Raw genomic sequence first — 27,914 nt, forward strand, 5'->3', positions numbered from 1 at the left:
AGGTGATAGGTGTAACAGAACAAGATGCAGAGGACAGAAAGATATGGAAGAAGATGATCCGCTGTGGTAACCCCTAATGGGAGCAGTTGAAAAACGAAGAAGAAAAAGCTTATTTCTAAAGAAAAAATAAACCTCTGGAAATCTAGTACAATTCAGAACAGCTTAAATGAAAACACAGCTGCTCTCATTCAATTGGCTATTCAACTACTCCCTTAATAACATTACAAAATATACCTTGAATAGCAAATAAAAATGACAGAGAGAATTTTTTCTAAAGCTTTGAATAGTAACACATCTTATATATAAACGTCTACATGTGGAAGTGTGTGTGTCTGACTGTCCAGCCCGGAAGTGCAAGGCTACAGAATGAAGCTCAAAGAAATTGACTCGGTCGCCAAAGTGAAACTACTGAGAAAGAGAAAAACTCGCTTAGCCATTGCTAGACAACAGAGGCGAGCACGTCAGCAAAAAGTAACCACCAACGAAAGAGAACCTCACTTAGCTGCTAATGCACAACTGATGTGATTGATTGATTGTAGTGCCAGAGTCCATGTTTTCTAGGAGCCTGGACTTTTTACAGCATGGGCTTACACATCTAGTTAGCAATAAATAGATCTGCAAATGGTTAAAAAAAAGTGATGCAACTTTCAGCTTCCTGTTTAAAACAGAAGGGTTTGCTTCATGCTGATGTGAGTTTCATGGTGTCTGCCTTTTCCAGAAATCCATTAGTTTTCTAACACACTGCTGGGGAGCTTGGTTAACTCCAACTGTTCATACAGAAGGCAGAGAGTGTGTCTTACAAGAACATTCTATGAGATATCTCCCCAGGAAGGGATAAGTAAACTTATTTTTTTAAACTAGCTAGCTAGCCTTGGGGAAAACATGTGGCTAAGAAATTACCATACCATCAACTGGAGATGGAATAGGGTCATACTGAAACAAGAACTGATATGAAGTAAGGTGTCTGCTTATTTTGAGTTGTGGCTGTTTACGATTGGTCGCTGAATCAGGAGGGTCACTCTGTACCACAGCGCTCCATTGGTCCATGATGTGTGACAGAAAACTAAAGGAGTCTCTGTCTCACTCTCTCTCCTTGCCATTTTCCGTCTTGAGAAGACCACTGTCTCAGCGACCATTTTCCCACAGGCTGCTTGGCTCTTTTCAGATGATGACCTGAAATGAAATGAGTTGACCAGAAAGAATCAAGTGTAACTACAAGTTTATGTGCCTCCTGAAACTAAATGTCTAGCACTATATATATATATATATATATATATATATATATATATATATGTTGCTAATTCTATATTCTATTTGCTTTAAATGATACTAGATACAGATACATTTATTATCTATAATACATAAATAGAAGTGTAACTTTCTCCTGTCTGTACTTTTACTGTGTGTAATTACCTGGAGTTAGAAAAGGGAGCAAAAAGGGGTGGTTGGGGTTATTGAACTATAGTCAGTCAATTCCAACAGGGTGACAAAAGTATGAAATTTGGGGGCATTCTGCTAAGTTCTACATAATAAAGGGGGAACAGGGTCTCTCTAGGACCCCAACAAGACAAAACACTATCAATGATGTCTGACAATTTTAGAATGCTTAAAAAGATAAAAAGCAGCTCATCACTTATTATATAGAAGGCCCCATAAGTTATTACACTCATTACATACACTTATTCTTAAATGATAAATACCTCATAACAATCAGAATTGTTTTGGATGAAAAACAGAAACAAAAGGATTATTTGCAACTTTCTAGGCTTGATCATAGCCAAATCAACTTTTATGTATGTTTGTATTCAATCTTGATCAAATGGCAGGTAAATGTAAACAAATTGGGAAAAAAATCACTTTCACATGAAGATTGTGATGAAGATGGTCAGTACTGTACATCTGCTATGACAAGGTCTCTACCTTTAAATCTTTCCCTTCCATTTTTTCCCTTCCTCCCTCACACACACAGTGTGAGCAAAATAAAAAGTAAGTATCATTTAAGGGTCGCTTATGATTGACGTAGTACACTATAAAAGCAAAAACTTTAAGGCCATACTGTGCTGGTAAATATAAGTGTAACTAGTGTAGTTGCAAGAAAGTGCTGACAGAAGAAATATGAATCTGTAAAAGGGTCCATACTGTTATGTTTTTAATGTCAGCATGATAGGACAACATCTTCTAAAGGAATGAAAATTACAGTTGCAAGATTCTCAGTGTGTCTTACATTGATAGCAGCAGGGAGATCTGTGGTACAGTGAAGCTTTCGTGGTTATCTGTATAAACTGTCCAAAAGAACGAAAAGCTTCTACTGAATAAAACATAAATGTGACAACTGCTACTCTATTAAAGTGAATCACAGAACAGCATCCATTAAGTTAATTTGCTGTAGACTGAAAGGAAACACCAGTGTCTCACTTTATAAAATGTATACTTGCACCATACAATGATCTGAATGCTTCCTCAGCTATAAAAGTATCTTTGAAATGACCTAGTTTCTTAACATGTGGATGATGAAGACACCAAGACTAATAAAAGTCAACAGTTTTCTCACTGCAAGAATCAATGATCGTCTACCAGTAGTAGAGTCATCACCTAGGCAGAGTGTAGAAGCAATTAAAAAGCAAAATTATAAAACATTAAGTTATTCTGTAAAAGTGCTGGATATACATTAAGGAAAATTATGCTGAGACTTTGCAGTGCACTAGTAAGACCATATCTGCAGTACGTTGTGCAGTTCTGGTCACTACACTACAAAAAAGACACAGCAGCATGTCCTATTGTCATAAACTCTAGGATCTGAACCTTTGAGCAATGAAGGTTGTATGTAAAGTACATACTGCTTTTTTATGTTTTTTTTTTTCAAAACTTCTCTTAATCAAAATGTTTACAAATATTTATGAAGTATTTCTTTGTCAGCCCTGATATTGTTTAACAAAAAGCATTATGCTTATTAAAATGTGAAAAGAACTGCATTATATAATGCCATTTTTTCCTACTGATGAACTAAGTTCCTGAAAAGTAATATGGCATAAATTTAATAATCAATTAAGACAAAGTGCATCAATAAGCACAAAATCTGACAACTATTGTTTTTAAGATGAATGTAAGAGAAATGGACCTACTCTGAAAAAAACACATTCTTCTAAAGAAGAGCTAGCAAATAAAATAAGTGCCTGCACATCACAACAAATGAACAAAACAAAAAAATTATGTACAGTAAAAACGGTAGTTGTGATGACCACACCAGCCTGTCTACACACAGTATATTCCATATACCTATATTGCATTCCACCACACTGTGGGTTTACTGATGTGCTGCATCATATTGTTCTTTAGCCACCATCTGAGTGTTCATTAAATGAGTCAATAGGTTCACATGAAGGGGATACAGACTATAACCCAGCAGCAGTCCACCACCAAAACCATCATTTCCTGCCTTCTGACACACTGTGGAATTGACCCAAATGAATGTATCTTGCCAAAATAACTCTAAAAAGTCACTGCTGATAGCACACTACCTGTACATTCAATGAAAACAACTTTTACGGTAGGTGTCACTAGGCTTGAAGTGACTGTATGGATAAATGGATATCAGTCACAATCCTCTGTCCAGATGTTATGCCAAGCACCCTTCTTGCTGTCACCTTTACCACTTTTGCTGTAGTTACCCAGCTGTCTAGTAACTCTTCATTGCCACCCAGTGCCTGTCTTACCTCCTCCCTGAAATCAACCTTGCAGTCTTTCTTTTTCAGCTTCCACCATTTGATCCTTGGCACTGCCCTCACTCTCCTCCTCTTCTTGATCTCCAGTGTCATCCTATAGATCACCATCCTATGCTGTCTAGCTATACTTTCCCATGCCACCACTTTGCAGTCTTTAATCTCCTTTGGATTGACTCTTCTGCATAGGATATAATCTACCTGTGTTCATCTTCCTCCTCTCTTGTATGTCACCCTATGTTCTTCCCTCTTCTTAAAATATGTATTCACCATAGCCATGCCCATCCTTTTTGCAAAATTCACTATCATCTGACCTTCATTCCTCTCCTTGAAACCATACCTACCCATCACCTCCTCGTCTCCTCTGTTCCCTTCACTAACATGTCCATTGAAATCCGCTCCAATCACCACTTTCTGTCCCTTGGGTACACTGTCCATCACTTGATCCAACTAACTCCGGAAATCTTCTTTCTCATGCAATGCACATCCAACTTGCAGGGCATATACATTAATAATATTCATCATCACACCTCCAATTTCCAGCTTCATAATCATTACTCTGTCTGACACTTTTTTCACTTCCAAAACACTCTTGACATACTGTTCCTTCAGAATAAACCCTACCCCATTTCTCCTCCCATCCACACCATGATAGAACAATTTGCATCCACCTCTGATCCACCTGGCCTTACTCCCTTTCCATTTAGTCTTTGCATGCACAATATATCAACCTTCTTTCTCTCCATATCAGCTAACTCTCTCCCCTTACCAGTCATACTGCCAACATTCAAAGTTCCTACCCTCAGTTCCACTCTCTTTACCTTCCTCTTCTCCTCTTTCCTCCAGACACATATTCCTCCTCTTCTTTTCCTTCTTCAGCCAACAGTAGCCCAATTTCTGCCAGCACCCTGTTGTCTAACAGTACTGGTGGCAGTTGTTGTTAACCCATGACTCAACTGATCCAGAATGGAAATCTGTATTGTTGTCCGCATGTTGATCTGCCAATATTTTATGTCGGATGCCCTTCCTGACATAACTCTCCCCATTTATATGGACTTGGGTCCTCCACGAAGAAACACACTGGTTTGTGCATCCCCTGTGACTGGGTTACTCTATATTTAGGATTCATTTATTCAATTGAAGAGCGAGAAGCAGGAGCCGCAATACCCTGACAGTTTGTCAAACAACTGGTTGGGAGAGAGGTACTGTTGTCCCTGGAGTTTTGAGCACTACAATATATTGACAGTTGATTGGAACCTGGTGGGAGCTTGGTGTTGGATATACATGATGCGATCCAGTAAGCTTGAAAAGCCTGCTGGTTACAGAACAAACATTGGCAGTAAGCAACTTTTAGAAATTGAGAAAAGCTCATACTTCATGCCTTAGCCAGTGCTGCTTCTATTAAACTGTATGTCAGGTCCGAAAAAAGCCTATAATATGCTTTATTATAACTCTGTTGTCTATATTTCTTATTTCAGATAGAAGGTAGTGATGAAGGATATCAATGAAAGGATTTTCAGAAAGGTTATAACAAGATTGCTTCAAAGGAAAAATTTTATTTTACTTGAGGATTAGGGTAGTCAAATGAGCTCGGATGAATGCCGCAGTCCATCATTTCAGAAGTTCAAATCTCATATAATATATGTATATATATAATATACAGTATGTGTAATGATAACATGATTTTGCCATTTTTAAAATTAAAGCACACTATTGAACAAAATATTTTTACACTACAATCTTCATACTATAAAAGATTTGATAGGTTTTGTAAGTTACTTGTAAGTATAATGAATAATGACTACTATGGCTTAAACTTTTTTCTTTTTTTCACTTGCTTAACACTAGAATTACCAAAGCCTATAAAAAAAACTCCATCCCACCTTAAATCCCTTTGCACCTCTCCGTCAGTGTCTTTTGTCTTGTAAATGTGCCGATCAAGACAAGCAGCAAGCACCTACTATGCCATCCCTTCACCGCCGCAGAAAGGGCACAAAGTTCTCCCAGTTCCATCCATGTTTATCTGGGAGTGAATTACATGCATTTCATGTGTGTTCTGTTTCTACAATAATCTGTGTAAACACATTGTTAAAACAGAAACATTTTTCATATTTTAGTAATAAATGACAAAATGTAGACATAAACTATATAATGTGTAAAGCCTGAAGTCCAAAGATCAAGTAAACACTTTCACAAAAGGTTCAAGGATGACGCAACAGTTTCGGTTGCGCAGCAGTAAAAATTGCTGCCTCAGTTAAGAAATGCTGACTCAATTAAGCGGTAAGTATTTCTGAATTAGTATGCGCCTTATGGTGCCACAATGTTTTTTTCCGAAATCTACTATACAGGTCATAAAATGAATAATTCCAAATACCATATATACCTATGTCTCTGTTTTTTGTCAGTGTGATTTTGACATCATGAACCATAAGGTGCATACTAATTCAGTGTAAGCAGGAACACTCAATAAAACTGAATAAAAAAAAAAACAAGTGACAATGAGATATGAAGTAGGCAGATTCACCAGCGTTTGTGTGTCAACTTTTATCCATCCAGATCAAAGAATTTCCAGTGCCATTGTCTCAAAACACCACTCACATCTACAGTTATTCCCAGTTTCAGATAAAAAGTAACCGCGTCAGATACCTTTGGGGCGAGGGCTAGTATGTATCGTGATCGTGACTGAGAAAATAAAAGTGAAAAAAAACACTAACTTTTACAAGTACTATAAATTTACAGTGGCTGTTACAGATGCAAATCAATTATATGTTTTTATTGTATAATATTAACAATAAGAGCAGCTCACTACTCAAAACAGTAAATATACGAAACAGTCAGGATCGAATCGAGGGGGCTCTTGATTACAAGTCAGCAATTCTTACTGCTGCACCACGGAAACTGTTGCATCATCCTTGAACCTTTTGTGAAAGTGTTTATTTGATCTTTGGACTTCAGGCTTTACACGTTATATAGTTTATGTCTATATTTTGTCATTTATTACTAAATTATGAAAAACGTTTCTGTTTTAATGACGTGTTTACACAGATTATTATAGAAACGGAACACACATGAAATGCATGTGTTCCAAATAATGAACTATTATTTCCATTCTAAAACTCCAGCACTTGACTTCCAGATAATCAAGGCTGGAACTGGGAGAACTTTGTGTCCATTCTGCGGCGGTAAGGCTGCTTGCTGCTTGTCTTGATCGGCACATTTACAAGACAAAAGACGCTGATGGGGTGGTGCGAAGGGATTTAAGGTGGGACAGATTTACAAGTTTTTTAGTAGGCTTTGGTAATTCTAGTGTTAAAGTAAATAATACATATTGTGTTAAACACTAAGGGTCCGTTGCAGTGTGCTATTAGCTGAAGATGGTCACATGCTAATCTGCCCTTAGTACATACTGTATTTACAGTATAAAAACTAACTTTCAGGTTTAGTAATGTTGCAGTGTTTCTCAGAGCTGTGGATCTGCAGTGGATAAAGACTAAGACTAAGTGCAGTTGCACTGTGATTCTTGGAGCTGGAGAAGGGAAACAAAGGTGTTTACTGACTTGGACCAAATCCTGTTTCTTTTTGTAGTTTGTAAATTACAAACATTTCAAAAGTATATTTTTCTCATTATTTCAGTTTTTTGATATTTATACTCTGCTGTTTAAATTTTGAAGTGAGGATACAATATGTTAGTGTGTTACTTCCAATGTTGGTAATTCAGTTGTAAATAGAATTTAAAGGATTTGCTCCATTCTGCTTCTGGTAAATTTGAAAGTGGGCCTCTAAAGAAGATACAGTAGACTTGAGCTTAAACCACTGATATTTAAATAAAAAATCATTTTAAAATGTAATGTTAAAGGAATACTCAACTCAAAAATAATATTATTTGTATATGTTATTTACTTTGTGTAGTTTGTAGTGATGGGCAAAAAAAAATGTTTAGTCTCATGTTTTCTTGGAGAACAGAGATAATACATAATAAACATGTATGGTGACCAACATTAGACAACAGTTAACAACATCTAAAACTTTCATGAAAAATCTAATTTTACACCTGTTGCATAATCCACATATCAAGTCATCCAGTTGTATGTTCACAATGTCCCAAACACATTTAATAAAAATATTGTTAAATAAACCACCTCAGGAAAAACGGTCTCATGAACAAAAATGGAATGTGCTGAACTGTAAACAAGCATTTGAATTTTAGCCTCCCTATTGTCATTACATTTATATTTATATCTTATGACAATTGATGGTGCTTTACCACCACTTAACCCAACACAGATAGAAGCTGGAGGCACTCTGATCAAAGCACATGCTTTTATTTTACAGTTCTTCCTGCACAATGCACTATAAACAACTGACAGAGCTCTTTTTTCTTCTTTATTCTTTTCTTCTGATCTTCCTTTTATCTTCTCCTCTGCCACCTCCACTCCTCTCCCACAAGCTCTGTCCTCTGCCTCCCGACTCCGGCTCCACGAGTGAGGCAGCCCCTTTTATGGTGCACCCTGATGAATTTTCTGCAGCACTTTCTGGTGTGTCAGAAGTGGTGCAGTCCATGGCTCTGGAATGATCTGGGCTCCCCCTGGCGGTGGCCATGAGCCCCAACAGGGTTGAGCATCTAAGCTCCATTCCCGTGGCCCCAATGCAATCCAAGGGGGCTGCCCTCTTGTGTCTCGGGGAAGATAACCCCTCTCTCCCAGGCCTTCCATTCTCCAGGCATCCCGGCCGGGCAAGGTCCCAACCGTCCACCACAATCTACAACTGAAGTACCTTGGGGTTATTTAGCGGCAGTTTGTGAAATTATATGGGGTAAATTGACCACCTTCTTGTTGAAGATTATTGGATATGCACAAGTAATTTCTCCTCTTAATAATGTTTTCACTCACTTTTCTTAACTTTTAACTTTTGGTTTTACATGTCTCACAGTGCATACGTTTTGTTGATATCAGAGAATGTTAGCCTATGAATAAGCTGTAACTGGGCTGGACCTCTGAACTCAGAATGAGATAGATAGGCAGGTCTTCAATTCAGATGCTCAGGTATTCCATTTTCATTCATCAGAGTGTTTTCTGGAAGTAGCTTTTTTAACAATATTTTAGTAAAAATACATGCTTTTCAGACATTGTGCGCATACTGGATGACTTGACATTTGAATAACACAAGTAATTTGACTTTTTAATTTTGTTTCCTATTGTCCTGTGTTGGTCACCATACACTCCTATTATATCAGAAAGATATCTTCATTCCGCATAAAAACATGAGATCAAAAGTTTTTGTTGGCCATCTCTAAAAACTACATGGGGTAAGTAACATATAAAAATCAATTTTTAGTAATTTCTTTAATATCTATTACATGACTAAAAAGAATATTAAATTAGTAAAATGTTTTAACAAGTTTTTAAACACTTTGAAAATGAGTATTTGCAGAAACAAAAGGAATTCTTCATAAATGAAGCAACAGATATAAAAATAATTGGAGATATGTGATATAATAAAGGCACACCATACAGTATATGTCATTATTGTGTTTGTGGGCATTTTTTCACTATGTTTTATCTTTGTTATCTTCATGTGTTGGCATTTTATTTAGTCATTTTCTCTCTGTGTTGTACATTGGTAACACCACAGACATCCTGGTGCATTGATATGCTATCCGCATTATTTTATAAAAACAAGTGGCTTGCTTTTTAGATCTTTTTGTAAGCAATGGTTAATCCTAACAACCTTAGGCAGAAGGCAGGGACCTACCCTGGATGGGGCAATAGTTTGATGCAGTGCACACTCATACACACACCATAATTTCACTTCAGCTGACAAAAAGATAAAACCCTAAACCAGCTTTGATTGTAACTATTATGTTTTTTTTTCTTTACAACCACATATTTTGCAGAATTTTAAGCAATACACAATATTTTTTTTTCTCCATCAGCTTGGGATGTGCCGATTGTGGAAAAACGACTGGATGCAAGATATGACTGGCTTATGAAACGTTGGAAATTAGACTCCTACGTACTGCAGGATGGCGGCAATGGATGCACACCATCCACAGATGTAAATGGCTCTGTGGCATGGGTATCAGAAGACAGTTGTTCATATTTTACTAAGGTACCACATGAAAGTTTTATCATACTTATGCTAATTAAAATCTATAATGTATAATAATAGTATATCCAGCGAAGTGGAGATATACTGACAAAAAAGCGTTTTTAAATGCAATAGCAAAACAGGCACAGAATAGTTAGAGATACTATCAGTACTATAAAGGAACCTGACAGAAAGTTATAAAACTGCATGTAGTGAGTGACTCTTATTTTAACATTTTGTCTTTTTAAATGCAATTCTGTTTGTGAAACTCCATAAAGGAATTAAAAAGAACAGGCAATGAAATAAATGTTAAATACATAACAAAGCACTGTTTTCTGAGAAAAAAGCTCATTTTTTTGATATTCAGAGTAGTCTTTTTCTCTCACCTAGAGGCGATGTTGTGTCCTTTTCCACTATAAGATATTGCAAGCATAAAACTCACAGTAATAACTGGCAAAATCTCCCAAGTGCTTGGTTCAAAGTTACTGTTTTTCCCTGAACGTTTAGTTTTAGTGTTGTTGCTTGATTTTGTGTAAGACACATAAACATTTTATTCCAACCACAAAGGTAAACTGTAATAGAGGATAAACAAATGGAGGGAATGATCTGTTCAGACTCAACAATTTATTACTAGAATTTAGGAGAGTCCTAAGAAAGTTACATGGCATCTGTTGTCACAACTGGATGCATCAAGATATCTTCAACATGATTTTCTCTTGCTGTCTTAATATGAAAAGTGGGCATTTCCAGCATCTCCTAAAGGTTAATAATGTGGAATAGTTTGAAAGTCCAAATACAAAAAGCAGTTATTTTTTCCAGAAATCAGACTTTTTAATATTATAATGTATTTATGAGAATGTTATGTAATGTTGTATTTCATTTCTATCTTTTTTGGCTTAGTGTGTATTAATGTGGGTGTGCAAGATCCGTACCCTGTGATGGGTTGTGTTTTGTGCCTAGTGCTGCTGAGATAGGCTCTTGTTTTTCATGGCAGTACAATAGATTAAGCTGGATTACAATATATTTTGATGGTTATGTGACCATATGAAAAACATTATAATTTAATACGAAATTCCATGGGTTTAGAGGTGCTTTAGAAGTATGTCACCCTCTGAATATTTACATTAAGTGGTAAAGTTAAGTTCATATAACATTGCTTTCTCTCTAAATAGAAGACTGAGCTAAGTCATGAATATAGTGGTTCTAGGGGCTGCTAGAGGCATACACTAACTTGGCAGTCTGGAACTAAATCCAAGGTGGGTTTTAAAAGCTTTTTTTATATATTACACTTGGTAGAAATGACGGGTCAGGGGTGTAGCAGGTAGAAAGGTGAAGTAGACATATTAATTACAGTGAGACTGGGAGGTGTCTGCATTCTTTGTTTGAAGCTGTGATGAAATAAGATCACAAACAAGATATAAAGTGTTGGGGAATTGCCCCGTATATTGCTTGGATGCAATTATTGGTCAAACTTGATCTCAAAATTGAATCAGACATTCGACAAAATGGTTACAGATTGGCTGGTATTTATACAGTGGTCAAAATGGCAACCCGAGATGATGTGGCAGGAAATCACATCATCACAGAGGGACCGGAAGTGACATCATCACAGAGGGACCAGAAGTGACGTCATTTCGGTGGGACGGAAGTAGCGTCATCAATAATGAACCGGAAAGTGGATCTTGTTGTGGATGTTAATGATGTTAGCGGTTTATTTTTCTTCCCTGGTTCTATAAGATCAGAGAGAGAGGCATTATTACCACAATACAACCCCCCGTCAGATGATATTTCACTCACCTCTGGGCTTGTTGACTGCCTCCTAAGTGCACGTGTGTGACAAAGCTCAGTTGAAAGTCAGGGAGAAATCCCACCTGTATACCAGAGTATTATACACCTGTATTAGATTGGCACAGATGAGCAACTGGATTCTGCTGACATTTGGTTTAATCACTTTTAACAACAACAACATTTATTTATATAGCACATTTTCATACAAAAAAGTAGCTCAAAGTGCTTTACATAATGAAGAAAAGAAAAATAAAAGACAAAGTAAGAAATTAAAATAAGACAACATTAGTTAACATAGAATAAGAGTAAGGTCCGATGGCCAGGGAGGACGGAAAAAAACAAAAATAAACTCCAGACAGCTGGAGAAAAAAATAAAATCTGCAGGGGTTCTAGACCATGAGACCGCCCAGTCCCCTTTGGGCATTCTACCTAACAAAAATGAAATAGTCCTCTTTGTATTTAAGGTTCTCACGGAAGGACTTGATGATGATGGTCATGCAGACATCTGGCTTTTAATCCATCAATGTTGGAACATCACGGTACTTTGAGTAAATGGTGGCACAAGCCGCCACCACAAAGAAACCGGAAAAAGAAACAGAAGAGAGAGTAGGGGTTAGTACGGATTTTAGAGCCACCATGAATAGTTATTATAATGAATTGCATATACAGAGTATCAGGATTAAATTAAAGTGAAGTTATGAGAAAGCCATGTTAAAATAATGTGTTTTCAGCAGTTTTTTAAAGTGCTCCACTGTATTAGCCTGGAGAATTCCTATTGGCAGGCTATTCTAGATCTTAGGTGCATAACAGCATAAGGCCGCCTCACCACTTCTTTTAAGTTTTGCTCTTGGAGTTCTAAGGAGACACCATAAGCAGAATTTTAAAGTCAATCCTGAATGACACAGGTAACCAGTGTAGTGACATCAAAACTGGAGAAATGTGCTCAGATTTTCTTTTCCTAGTTAGGATTCTAGCAGCTACATTCTGCACTAGTTGCAAATGATTTATGTCTTTTTTGGGTAGTCCTGAGAGGAGTGCGTTACAGTAATCTAGTCGACTGAAGACAAACGCGTGACCTAATTTCTCAGCATCTTTCAATGCTATAAGAGGTCTAACATTTGCTATGTTTCTTAAGTGAAAAAATGCTGTCCTAGTGGTCTGATGAATATGCGATTTAAAATTCAGATTACAGTCAACAGTTACCCCTAAGCTTTTTACCTCCGTCTTGACTTTTAATCCTAATGCATCCAGTTTGTTTCTAATAGCCTCATTGTATCCATTATTGCCAATCACTAAAATTTCAGTTCTCTGTTTATTAACTTTAGAAAATTACTATTCATCCATTCAGAAATACAAGTAAGACATTGTGTTAGTGAATCAAGAGAATAGGGGTCATCAGGTGCTATTGATAAATACAGCTGTGTGTCATCAGCATAGCTGTGGTAGCTCACGTTGTGCCCTGAGATAATCTGACCTAACGGAAGCATGTAGATTGAGAAGAGCAGTGGACCCAGGATAGAGCCTTGTGGAACACCATATAGGATATCAAGTATCTTTGAGTTGTAATTACCACAACTAACAAAGAATTTTCTCTCTGCCAGGTAGGATTCAAACCAATTTAAGACACTGCCAGAGAGGCCCACCCATTGACTAAGGCGATTTCTAAGAATATTATGATCAATGGTGTCAAATGCGGCACTCAGATCAGGATGAGAACATATGAATGGCCTCTGTCTGCAATTACCCGCAAGTCATTTACTACTTTAACAAGTGTAGTTTCTGTGCTGTGATTTGTTCTAAAACCTGACTGAAATTTATCAAGAATAGCATGTTTATTGAGGTGGTCATTTAACTGCATAATGACTGCCTTCTCTAGAATTTTACTTAAGAAAGGCAGGTTAGAGATGGGTCTAAAATTTTCAAGAGCAGAGGGCTCAAGATTATTTTTCTTAAGTAGGGGTTTAACAACAGCAGTCTTAAGATAGTCTGGGAAGACCCCCGTATCTAATGACAAATTTACTATGTCAAGAATATTATCAATTAGCACGCCCAATACTTCTTTGAAAGAACTTGTTGGAATTGGGTCAAGGGCGCAGGTGGAGGGTTTCAGTTGAGAAATTATTTTATGTAAATCAGGTAAATCTATCCTGGTGAAAGAATTTAATTTGTTTGTAACGGAGTGCTGGGGTTTAGGATGATCCTCAGTGTTAGGGAGATATACTATGTTATTTCTAATATCATTAATTTTTTGATTGAAAAATACAGCAATAGCCTCACAGGTTTTACTGGAAGTACTTTGGAGGAATTCCTTTGAGTTACCTGGGTTTAGCAGACGGTCAATCGTCGAGAATAAGACTCTGGGATTACTAGCATTGTTATTTATAATCTTAGAGAAATAGCAGCGTCTCTCAAGACAGATTGTGTTATTGTATTCTGTTATTTTAACCTTTAATATTTAATAGTGGATAGTTAGTTTAGTTTTCCTCCATTTACGCTCAGCTCTACGGCATGTTCTCTTTAAACCAGACACTCTTTGGGTCTTCGATGGTATAACAATGCTAGAAGATTTTTTAACTGTCTTTTCAGATGCAACTATGTCAACAGCAGCTCTTACTTTGGTATTAAATCTTTCCACCTTACTATTTAAATTACCCTCGCTATTATAGTTGGCACTATAAACAGACTGATTGATTAGAATGTTTGTAAGTTTTAAAGCTGCTGATGAGTCAAAGAAGTGTTGTTTAATAATATGCTTCTCATGAATGTTTTCTATCAATATTTCTACATTAAATAGTAGAAGAAAATGGTCTGATAGACCAATATCAATGATCTGCCTTACATCAACTTTTAGTCCTTTAGTAATTACTAAGTCTAACGTATGACCTGCTTTATGTGTAGGCTGATTAACGAGCTGTCTCAAATCAAAAGAGTCCAGGAGGCTCATGAATTCTTTTACTTTTTGGTCACACTGATTAGCTATATGAAAGTTAAAGTCTCTGACTATTAATAGTGTGTCATAGTTCGTAATTAAAATTGACATTAAGTCAGAGAATTCCTCAAAGAAAGACGCATTAAATTTAGGAGGTCTATACACGGATAATACTAGAACGTGAGAATCTCCATGAATAACAATGGCGAGATACTCAAAGGACTTGAATTTACCAAAACTGACATCTTTACACTTTAACTGGCTTGAGTAAATGTTTGCTAGGCCACCGCCTCTTTTCCTTGACAGTCGGCATGAGTAAAACTGTAATCCGGAGGCGCAGATTCAATTAAAACAGCCGCGCCATCAGAGCCAAGCCACGCTTCACTTAGTGCAATAAAATCAATTTTTCTATGACTAATAAAATCGTTGATAAAAAAAGTCTTGTTAGTTTTACTCTGCTTACTCTGATGATGAAAGTGGTGACAGCATACATAGCTTGACAGACAAGCCCATCCTATTTTTTTGCAAATTCCTCCTTCCTCAGGTATATACAGTATACTGTAAGTGTTATACTACAGTATACTACTACAGCATATGCTTACAGGCCATTTGAAAGATATACAATACAGTAGTCCTGCCAGACTGTACTGAATCTTCTCTCAGTAACATGTTCCTTGTACATCTCCTGATGGAGGTGCATAGGTGCATTATAACTACTTGTCAACACCACCTCAACTGGTTCCTCTTTGTTTGGTAAACCAATGGTTCTACTCTGAGATCCTGCTTATTCCTTGAACTCCTTTCCCATTTAAGAGAGAACCTAATGTTGGCCTGCTGAACTTGTGGTCTTGCTCTGCTGGTTGGTATGCAAAGTCTGTGACCTTAAGAAGTGTTGTAGACAGACTGGTAAGTTAAAAGTGTTGTCTGATAACTTAGCTTTCTCTTCACCACCATGGTCCTTTAGAATAGCTGCAAAAGTGCTGCCATTGGACAAATTCCTTGGTTGATCTTATATTCACCTCAGAACCCACTCATGAACACAGTCCAGAGGCACTTGAACACCTCCACTTCGGGCAGCTGCTCATTAATTTCCTGAAAGGAATAAGTCACTATTTCTTGGAGAAAACCATGACCTCACATTTGAAGGTGGTAATTGTCAACCCAACCACATCACACAAAGTTGTAGATTGCAGCCTGATGTAGTCAGGAGGACTTCATGAAGTCTTTGTTTTATTTAATGTATATATTCTCTCTTTAGCCCTTTTTTCAAATACTTTTTGTAAATATAATGATTTTATATAATTTTTGAGCTGAGGTTTAGTCTGAGGTTTTGTTTTGGTGAACTTTGGAACAGAGTATTGTGTTCGTCATGATGTATTTACCATTTTGCTGAGAAGTAGAGGTAATGTTTTATAGTAAATGCAGATTTCAGAAACCATTGGTATTTTAAGGTAAAATGCTACTGTGATTTTTACACTTAATTGTGGCTGACTTTATTTACAAGATAACATTTCTCCTCCACAAGTTATGCCTCTTATCCTACAGGCAAAAACAGCATTTCTACAGGATGCAGATGTGGTCATGATGCTCAGGAAAGATTTTAATTATGCATTCTATGTTATTTGACTTTTTTTATTGACTGTCTACAATACATGAGCCTATGTTGTAGGTCAGGCATACTTAGCTCTTCCTGGAGGTCCGCAAGAGCTGCAGGATTTTGTGTTAACCAATTTTTTAATTAGATCCCAGATTAGATTTACTACTGAAGCTATATTTATTTTTTGGGGGGCTTCGTTTTAGCGTCAGATCCGTTGATTGCCTTTTTACTTTTAAACAGCTCTATTGAGGTTTTAATTGTTGCCTGTTTTCTTAATCAGCTTTTAATTAATAATAAGGTGAAAATGACAAAGGTAACACCAGCTCTCCAGTTAACATGCTTCCATTTAAACCTGTGTATATGTGTCATAAAGTATTTGCATTAATACAATGTCTTGAAATAAATGACAGCGAATAGAAGCACCAGGATGTACAAATCAGTTCAGCACCACAAAGCATATGGATAATGTTCTCAGAAAAACTACAATGTGATAAAAAATTTGTTCTGGAAGAATGAAAGCACTAATGAAACATATATTTAAATACCTGCTTTCATTACCTGCTAAGCCTGGCTTCTAATTACAAAACTGGTTGGAATGAAACCAGCACCCACTGCTGACCTCTGAGACTGGAGTTGAGTAACCCTGCTATAGTTGGAATGCTGTCATAATACTCACATAACAAATACCAATAGTAGCTATAAGCAAACAGTTATTAAAATTATTGGGCCAAATATTTCAAAAAGTGAATAAACTAAAGTATAAGAAATTAACAACAAAGAAAGGGTTAAGTTTTCAAAAATATTCTAAGAGCAATGGGCCAAATTATTGAAGACCAGTAACTGCAGACTGCACGATAACGTGCAATGAATACACTTGACCTATAGTTTTCATACTCTTTCTCTGTACTTTAAGCATTCGTTTGCTCAAAGGTTGATGCACTTGCTGCTTCCTAAGCAGCTCTTCTTTTCTCCACTCTAGCGGCCCACTTCTTCTCCCGTCAGCATCTTTTCGCGTTAAAACTGATTAAGTCAGTTTTTGTATTGCAATTACTTAGTACGTTTTTCTTAATTTTTCACTTAAGCTGGCACTTAACTCTTTAATCTGCCTCAAGAATGATTTAAGATATGAAGAGGTAGAGGAAGTGACGGTGAAGGTGGTAGGGATGAGAATGGTGCCCGTATGCATGCGTCGCATGGCCACCCTGTTGCCCGCAGGGTGAGTTGATTCTACAATAAAAATAAACATAAAAAGAGTAATAAAAGTCATCACCCTGAAAGCAGACAGTAGTGGTCACGTAGTAGATGTGTACCAAATTTCAGGTCAATAGGCCAAACGGTTTGTGAGCTACAGGTGATTTAAAATCCTGGACAGACAAACAAACAGCGACGGTAGCGTATTATATAAGAAAGATATACAAAGGAGAAAAGTCCCCCTTATATAAAGCATACTAAGACAGAGCTGAAAAGTTGTTAAGTAGTCAAATCATACAAAAATCCCAGATATACAAAAATACCCCAAAGTTACCGAAAGCCAAACGTTTTAGGCCTAAATTACAAAAAGTCAAAATTCTTTTAGGCACACAAAAGGTTAGAATAGGAAACCAAGGCAAATAAACTAAAATCTGTGTAGGAAATGCAAAGCCTACCTGATAAAGGAATAGCAAGCAGGGAGCCAACAACAATTAGAATCTGACTTAGTGCCCCATCCCTCCAACTTGGGACCTGCTAAATTATTAAGTTAGGTCTCAGAAAGCTGCCTGATTAGCTTGTCACCTGTAGCAGTGGCAAGCAAAATTAACAAATAAATGTAGAATTGTCCTGTTTTACACATTTTTCTATGAGATTTTTAACATAGAGATTTCATTGCTGACCTTAGTTTTCATTTTAATGTACATTTTACAGTGTTGATTTTGGTTCCCAGTTTTGTTTTTAATTATTTATGCAACGGAATTTTTGTTGAGTGTTGTCACTTTCCCATTCTTGTTATCACAACAGCTAGTGATGCCACCGGTAATTCCAGAATAAATATTCGTCAGTATCCCAAAGGGAACATTCTCTTACAACATATCTCTCTAAAATTATGTTAGCTTATGTTCCAAGTAGACCCTAGCATTTTTCTGGTTTTAATTTCTGTTCCATTCTCTTGTACTACATTCTTGTTCTTGCCCCTTTGGTTTTGATTTATTCAATTTATTGACTTCTTGATTTTGATGTCTGCTTCATTCCCGGCTTACTATCTCATCTCTTTTATCTTCTTCTGGTTCCACCTTCTTGATCACAGTAATCATCAGGCAGCTTAGTAGTGTCCCTAACAATAAAGAATGACAGGATATACACAAACTAGATTAAAACATTGTAAAGAATACAGAATAATTACAAAATGGTTAGCAGAAAAGAAAAGGTATAATGAAATACAGCAAAAAAATAAATAAACAATAATATTTTCATTAACACTAGAATTACCAGAGTCTACGAAAAAACTCGTATATTTCCGGCCCACCTTAAAACCGTTCTCACCTCTCTTTTGTCTTCTAAATGTGCCAATTAAGATGAGCAGTAAGCAGCCGGCTATTCCATCCCCCACCATCGCAAAACATTCACTAAGTTTTCCCAGCTCATGCCTTGTTTGATTATCTGGGAGTGACTGAACTGGAGTTTTAGAGTTGAAATAATAGATCGTTATTTGGAACACACGCATTTCATGTGTGTTCCGTTTCTACAGTAATCTGTGTAAACACATTGTTAAAACAGAAACTTTTTCATATTTTAGTAATAAATATTACAAAATGTAGGCATAAACTACGCATGTATTATCGTGATATTCCCCTCTACTTACCCTTAAGTGTACTCAACAGGTTCGTTACCGGGTTGGTCTACTGTCGCACCACAACAGTGCCCTATGAGTGACACATACACAGCTGGTTATTCTCTAACACCTTAAACCACTCAAGTGCCTTATGAATGACACATACACAACTTGTCATTCTCTTAACACTTCCAGAGACTTACTTATTATCGGCACAAACAATATACAAAGTTTTAAATATATCTCAGACTTAAATATTACTTTGGTGTCTAAGAGTATATTCAAGCATACAAAGGCTCAACATCCTAGGTTATAGGCCATTTATCAACCAAGAATGCCTTACTTTACGTACTGTTCTCTACTACTGGATGCAGCGCGCATCCTCAGTCTTAATAAACTTTGCAAATCGGAGTATATGGCAAACTTCTGACTGCTTGGTGCAAGTATAGAAAGCTGAAAGCAGTGTGGTATTTATGACATGAATAACAATACCATGTATAACAAGGAATAACAGAAAATAAGATTGAAAGTAAAGTCTGCATAAATATAGTCTTTTAGAAAAAACTTACGGAAAAAATGTCAAAGATTAATGTCATAGGCATTGATCTAGTAATCAATATTCATGGAATCCTTTAGCTGACAATCAGATGAAAACGGTTGCACGTTGCTGGCACCCTCTCCTAATGTCTCTCTGTCTTCTCCTCTTGACGTTGCTCTCGCCCTCTTCTGACATCGCTGTTCTGTCATCTTGTTGTTTAGCCTGTCATATTTAATTTAAAATTCTATGGGGGTTTTGCAACATGAGGTTTTTACATACACCTGATTGGCTGGCTGTCAATATGATGGATGAATTTGCTCAAACTCTTTAATCTGTTTGAGTATGTCCATTTCCCCAAACAATAAAATTTTTAATGTTTTAAGAATCTCCTGTCTGAAGCTGTAAACTAGTTTGCCAATTTCTACTCCCATGGCATCTCCTTCTGTTCGCAGGTTGTAATTGGATACAGCTAGAAACATTAGCATGTCTTCCTTTCCCAAGCTGTAAACCAATTTAGTCCTGGTGCCCATCTCTTCACAGGTGATAAAATCATCAATACAGCATGAGGAATCTCCTGAATTTCTCCTCAGTTCAAACAAATAATACTGCGATTGATATTGGTACAATTCAGGAAAACAGAATGCTTTAATGTTAAACTACCCATACAAGTGTCCGATATTTAAGTTCATCTTGTTTTGTCTTCAGCAAAATATATTGTAAACATAGGCAGAAATTTGCAGATTTTGCATACCATAACAATGCACAAAGCTGATATGCAGATTGCCCATCAAGCGAAGCCGAGGTTATATAGTGTGCTGTGCCACCATTATCTGTCTGTAGCAGATGCAGTTGCCCAGCAGTTAGTCATTGAAAAGAAGAAAAACTCTCCATAAAGAGGGCAAGGATCAGTATAGACATTGGTATAACTTTTGGATTGGTCAGCTGTTTTGGTATTTTGACTCCTGGGGGGTATTTTCCGTACATCGCTTAAATCATCCGAGATCAGATGCCTCATCTTAGATGAGTTAATGCCAGTGAAACTCATCCGGGATAAGTCAGTTTTTCAAACGCAGCCGTGTAGTAGATTAGTCTAGCTGGATCTAATCATCTGAGAAAGAATGCGCGCGCCCGTGCAGAGTGAAAAGCCCATATATATTGAGTCTAGAAAACATGATCAGGAAGTCTTTGATAGGCTGTAACAAAATGATGAAAGAACGGGCGCATTTTTTTTTTCACACAAGCGGAGCAAGACCTTTTATTCGAACGATATGAAGAATTTCAAGATTTAATATGCACAAGGGGTAACACTGCAAAAGCAGCCCAAACCAGAAAAGATGGCTGGCAAAAAGTGGCTGACAAATTAAACACTAAGTAGTGTGCATTGTATTTACTGAATGCAGCGTTTCATTTCCTATGTGTCAGATTAATTATTATTTAATATGTCATAATTCCAGATCAAACGTAAGCACAAGGAGAACACAGGAACAGGTTAAAGTGAAGTACAAGAGTATACTTCAAACTGGTAAATATTGGTATATAACTATTTAAAGAATTGTTGACATAAAGAATCATATATAATGTAAAGAACATTAATTTTAAAGCTAATAAGGCAGACAAGCAAAATGGCCATGACTGGACGACTTCCACGTACCGTCACTGATTACGTGTGTAAACTAATCCTTGTTTACGTAGAATAAACCTGCTCCGAGCAGGTTTGAGGATTAGGATGTGTTGCTATGACAACACTTCCAGCAAGAGTTTCGAAAAACCGACAGATCCAAGATCAGGCCAAATCGTCAACAATTACATCCGGCTAAACGACTAATCCACGTACGAAAAATAACCCCCTGGCCTATCTGTCAATTTTTTTGCTTTTTCCTTAGTTTTTTATATTTTCTTTTTGGTATCTAATAGACTATTTGTCTTTCTGGTGTTCATAACTGTTAATGTTATGACCTCTTGTTCATTATTTTGACTTTTAGAATTCCTTTTGGCTCAGTTGTTAGATTTTTTTACTTTCACTAAAACCAAAGAGAAAGGTAAGAATGTAATTTCTTTTCCCCTTTATTCAGTTATCAGCATTGGAAAACAAGAATTTAAAGCTGACAGTTTTAACCTTCCAGTTTTTTATAAAATATTTCAGATATTTTATGTCAGCTTCAGTTACAGACCCTGCTGCTTTACACTGGTAATGAAACTAAATGCCCATGATCTCCGAGTCTTAAGTGTATCTAATTTGATCAAATGTTTAGTTGATTCTTTTCCATGTCTTATTGCAGACAATTATTTTATATTTTAGTTGCCTGTGTGTTTAAAGTTCATTTTTTGTAAACATAAAAATGCTAAGAGAGAACATTTTCTAGAAAACTCACCACAGGATGGTAATTTTTGTACAGGATTCCTCACTTACATAGGATAATATTCACTTTTAATATTCTTGGTATAATTAGAAATTTGATCAGAGGGAATTATTTTAAAATTCATGCTGTAATGAAAGAGAAAAGGACATTTTTCCTTCCCATTACTTTTATGTTGTGATTCTCAACTGTTGAATTTTCACATTTGCTTGTTATTTATTGGTTCATGTAAATCATTATGCTAAAAGAGAGTCATCAGTTGAATTCAATACCAGTGGTCAAAGTGTGTGTACTTTGTTATAATTTAACCATAAAAAATAAACTTTTGACTATACTGTGTGCTTGTCATCAAGGCATAATGTGTTAACTGTCAAAGTTGTGTTAGATAGATAGATAGATAGATAGATAGATAGATAGATAGATAGATAGATAGATAGATAGATAGATAGATAGATAGATAGAACTTTATTTGTCCTCGGGGGAAATTTGCCACTATACTGTATATGGTGCCTTAAAGCTTCCCCTATAATATTTTATATTTGGTTTCCATGTCAAAATCATCCAGTCACCTGGTTAAAAAATAGAAAAAGCCTACCTGGTATGATAGAGACAAAATAATTGTGTTACAGAGGTCTAAACCTATGGTAATTCTGCAGGTATGGATAAGCAAATATATCCCCAAAGATTTTCTTTTCAACTGAACTTCAGTTCATTTTCATTTAGCAATATTAGTTTTTTTTTACCTACGTATGAAACAAACTAGTTTTGATACAAATGAATACATTGCAGCTGCTACTAGTGATGATGAATAGTACTGCTAACTATGGGTTTTGCTACCATTTTTAATCATTTTGTGCTTTAGTGTCACTATATGTGACTGGCAACACACATCCTTGAAATAAGCTCTGTGACTGTTAAACAGCTCAATCAGCAGCTAAGCTAAATATTAGAAACCACTGCTTGTAATTCCCATCATCTTGTAACTCCTGTTGGCCCTGGTATACTACTACGAGGAATTGAAGTCCTCTCGGTAGCACTCCTATAGGTTCATCCTAATAGCAGGCTTGTTTACTGAATAACACAACATAAAGCAACACTAAATTGTATGGTGAGTCTAACAAGACCAATTATTTCACTTTCTAATTTTTTGATGGTCACAGGAAATGCATTCAAAACCAATAAGAGGTGTGGCTGGTTTACGCCGATTCCAATCTGAACACTCTTGGTATCAAGGTATCAGCAGTTGCTGTTAACACTCTTCATCCTCATTGAGATGGTGTCCTACACAGGAAAGCACCAATGCCTACATGTGGTTTCTCTTTCAGGGCGGATGTCGACTTTTGTCAAAATTCAGGGGTAGAGGACGTTAATCAGCTGTAAACTCTGACAAAACTCGCCATTATGTTTTAGTTCGACTCTTTTTAAAGTTAGCTTTGTTGATTTGACCGAGATTTCCTGTGTGTGCATGAGTAGTGGAGAGCAAACAACCCCTCAAATGGCATCGACATCTGGCAAAAGACCAAAGCGAATGCACAAAGCAAAATACTCTGTGGATGACGTTTTGCATATCATATCGCCGAGTCAGACTCTGAGTTGTCAGATTTTGATGTATATGATCTGGAGATCGAAAACAAAAGTGAGGGGCCAGTGTCAGCTGATCGTGGTGCTGAACATGTCCGTGTAGCTAATGCACCTACATACCTCACCTGGGAGGACTGCCTCTTACCAATGACAAGAGGTACAAACCAGATTGCCTCACACTGCAACTGCTGCGCGAAGACAGCTATGCAACCGGCACATCGCATATTCCTTCTGGTCATTGAGCTGCTTCCAGAGTTGCTGAACAGGTGCTGACAGCAGCCCCCGCATGCAACAAAAAATGTTTTATATTGATTTAAGCTTGAAACCGTTGCTTTGTGTGCTTTTCAGAAAACTGGAAAAAATATTTAACCCTCAAAGAGTTAAGAAAGTCACTGTTTCCTTTCTCCTATCATCCTAATTTAATGGATGTGCTACCAGTCAAACATCAAGCCCCATCCTGTCTGTTACCATATATTCATCTCACCCCTTCCAGTCTGTAAAGTACTCACAAGTGCTTCCAGTCCTGCTTGTAAAGAGCTTTCTGGACTTTCCTACAATATATTCTCTCAAACTCAGTAATAGGCACATAGTAATTTATAAATTTATGAAATATTTTAAAATGTTTCAGGGGACCCTACACAATTTCGATTATCAGGCTTTAATGGGGTCCATGTTTTTTATTAGGGGGTCCCAAATCCCCTCTCCCTTCATGGACTTCTTTTTTGTACTTTCATAAGATCTTTCCATTTCATTAGCCATGGAAACCAAAAATGTATATCCTCCCAAAGCTCCTATATCTGTTTTAGAACAATCTTACATACTGTATATCGAAAAATCCTTCTTTAAGAAGTTAGACTCATTTGCAATAAAATTTTTGTGGAATTCAAAATGACCATGCATTAAAATGACAACTCTACTGAAGGAAGCACAACATTAAATAACTTCACACTTTTTGTACAAAAACTTGCTTTGCTGAACTGGAAGATTCCTAATGTACCTGTTATAGCTCAACTAGCTGTCCCCTGAGGTTCCGCCTGCATAGTAGTGAAACAGGACAAACTTTAAAAATCAATAAAGAAAAAGGTATTGCTAGATAAGCCGAGGCAAGGTACACTCCAAAACAAAGAGGTAGACTGACTCCCCGTCTCCTGACGTCACGCTTCCCCTTCCCCTCGGCCCACAGCCTCTTTCTTAGATTAGTGTGAATATATCGCTCCTGCAAGCAAAACTATGATTCTTAGCATGATGAGAGACAGTGGTGGCACGGTGGCGCAGTGGGTGGCGCTGCTGCCTCGCAGTTGAGAGATCTGGGGACATGGGTTCGCTTCCCGGGTCCTCCCTGCGTGGAGTTTGCATGTTCTCCCCGTGTCTGCGTGGGTTTCCTCCGGGCGCTCCGGTTTCCTCCCACAGTCCAAAGACATGCAGGTTAGGTGGATTGGCGATTCTAAATTGGCCCTAGTGTGTGCTTGGTGTGTGGGTGTGTTTGTGTGTGTCCTGCAGTGGGTTGGCACCCTGCCCAGGATTGGTTCCTGCCTTGTGCCCTGTGTTGGCTGGGATTGGCTCCAGCAGACCCCCGTGACCCTGTGTTCGGATTCAGCGGGTTGGAAAATGGATGGATGGATGGATGAGAGACAGTTGCAAAATCAACTGGAATATTCAAGCAAATTCGAGAAAAAAAAGCCTGATCTAAATCCGTTAAGTAGTTCTCTCATTCACTAGCTAAGCAGATGTAAGATACGCCCCGAGGCTAGAGCGTGAATGAGGAGGGTCCTGACCCCATCCCCTTGGCCTGCTGCGTCTCTCTTGGATTCGTGCAAATAAATCGGTACCGTAAGTGAACTATGATACATAGCCCAATGAGAGAAGTTGCAGAATCAACCGGAATGTTCAAGCAAATTATATTTTTTTTTTGATATTTTTATTTTATTAATTTTCATTGTAATTATTCCATACAAACAGATCAATTTATAACCCAACAAATTTGAAGACTAATCAAACCCCACCCCTGAGAAGGAGAGCTTAGCTAAAGGAAAATTGCTTTAGGCTTTTTAATATAAAATTATAAAAAAAAATCTAATCTAAATCCGTTAAGTAGTTCTCTTGTAAAAAGTGGACATACAGACAGACAGACAGAAGTTGGATTTTATATATATACAGAAATGTGAAAGAACCAAAGTTCTGTAGTATCTGAAATATTAAACTCTTTTTACAGATTTTTTAAATATTTTGGATCTAAATAAATGTATTTCCTAAATAAACAATGACAGGGGCCTCTCCCTAACGTTCCCAGGCCACCCTCACTACTCACTTGGGCCTTTTAGGTCTATCCAGGTGCCTCCCTACCGTTTAACAAAACTCACTACCAGGTGGTGATCAGTTGAAAGCTCTTCCCTTTTCTTCACCTGAGTGTCCTTAACATACGACCACAAAATTGATGACACAATTATAGATCTTTGGCCTAAGGTGCTCTGGTACCAGGTACACTTATGAGTCACCTTATGTTTGAACATGGTGTTTGCCATGGACAAACCACACCTAGCACAGATGTCCAATAACAACACTGCTCGGGCTTAGATCTGGGAGGCTGTTCCTCCCAATCACACCTCTCCAGGTGTCTCCATCATTACCCACATGGGCGTTGAAGTCTCCCAGCAGAACAATGGAATTCCCAGCTACGACAATTCCAGGATCCCCTCCAGTGACTCCAAGAAGGCCTGGTACTCTGAACTGACATCGGGTGCATAGGCACTTATGGCAGTCAGAGTCCTCCCCTTCACGACCTTCAGCCACACAGAGGCAGCTCTTTGAAATAAATGTGATGTACAAATGGAAGGCCATATTCAAGTTAGTTTATAATTCACAGATGATTGAAAAAACATTCAGTAAATGTATTTTCTAATTGTAAAAATATAATAAGTACAGTATCTAGGGGCAATTAACATCTGTACTGTCTCCTAGAATATAAAGGTAATGTAAAGATTTTTAGAAATTATTGAAATCCTGTTATTCTGAATATTAAATTCAGTTGTGCATTTAGTATTTCTAATTAGTCATCGTTATAGAGATTTTCTGGTTTTCAGATTACAGTTTTTGAAGCATGAATTGATTATGAGGAGAGAGAGAATACTAAGATTAAAGGACAGTGACTTCAGCTATTCAACTCTGCGCTCCTGCCAAGTGGAAAAAGGCATAGCTGTGAAATTATTCAGAACAGCATTAAGTGCTATCAGGTATATCATTCAATGTGATTCATAAAAATAATTGAAACTGCAGCTTTACTAAGTGACTCAGTGAAGTGATTAATCAAAATAACTAATTGTCTTAATTATTAATTTCACTTACCATGTCTTTATCCATTTTTGCATTGTGTACTTGGTGCTGAAAGTTTTTTTTCCTGGCATGAGTGCAATCATCTGTCATAAATTTCACAATGAACGAATAAATAGTTTTATTTAATTACCCTTTTCTGCCCATTTCTTATTTTAGAAAGGAGTTTTTGAATTAAAAAGTGTTTATTTCTTTCTTAAACTCTGCTGTCTTTCATCAATTAACTTATTTAGCTTGTTACTATTTACTACCGAGGGGAAATTGTCTTTTTGCATGACCTTTAGAGGTCAGAGCATTGCATCAGCCATTGTTCAGCATTCCTGGAACAATTTTCAGGTTAAGGGACTTGCTCAACGGCCCAACAGAGTAGAATCACTTCTGGTAGTAATGGAATTTGGCAACCTTCCAGATAGACTTGCAGATCCTTTGCCTCAGAGCCACCTATTGCAGTGCTTCCCAACCTTTGTGGTTACATGGCCCAGTTTTTCACATGCCATTGTGTTTGTGGGGGGGGGGGACCCCTCAATGAATTTAGCTTGATTGTCTGAGCGGGGAGAGTTGGGTTGTTTCCCTTGGTCCAACAAAGTCACCAGAACATTAGGTGACTTAATCGATTGTCAGTGCTCTTCCTTCTTGCTGAATCAACATGATCATCAGAGTGGAGATTTGGCAGGTCGTCTAGGATCGGCCGTGATCCACCTGCAATGCTGGCACTATGAACTGAGTGTGATCATTTGAGTTGTGAAGGAGGGCAGGGTTTTGCTTGGAGTTGGCCGCAGACCCCCTGCAATGCTGCTACGGTGGACAAATTGAGAAAAGCTGTTCTATTACATTCTATGACCAATTTCCTTATTGTGTAACATTCATATTTTGATTAGATTTTTTTCAAATGTGACATTTTCAATTGCCATTTACAAACTGTTGTTGTTATTTTCCTTATGTTTTAATCTGTTGTTTAATTTCTACAAATTTATAACAGTAAAGAGGTTCATATAACTCAGAGGAAAGAGTAATATAATGGTTATGTGACTAAATACTGATGACAGTATTAGTTTCATTATAACTCAATTTTGCTTATTAGGATGAACCCAATGTAGTATATGCAGCCTTAAAGATAAATCAGTTAACATGGTTTCAATAAATATAGTACTTTTGTTCCAGTTGATAACATTCATATCTCTTGTT

At 37.2% G+C, this 27,914-nt stretch overlaps 1 protein-coding gene across 1 annotated transcript in view; it reads left to right on the forward strand.

Moving 5' to 3' along the window:
• The window catches only part of si:dkey-256h2.1 (uncharacterized protein LOC337520 homolog), a 316,260-nt gene that overhangs the window by 47,852 nt on the left and 240,494 nt on the right, over nt 1-27,914 (forward strand). Inside the window, exon 3 of the mRNA XM_028817047.2 lies at nt 9,652-9,827. Within this exon, the coding sequence (XP_028672880.1) occupies nt 9,652-9,827 (176 nt within the window). The remainder of the gene's footprint in view (nt 1-9,651; nt 9,828-27,914) is intronic.

The sequence above is a fragment of the Erpetoichthys calabaricus genome, chromosome 13 (assembly GCF_900747795.2).
Source record: "Erpetoichthys calabaricus chromosome 13, fErpCal1.3, whole genome shotgun sequence".
NCBI lineage: Eukaryota > Metazoa > Chordata > Cladistia > Polypteriformes > Polypteridae > Erpetoichthys > Erpetoichthys calabaricus.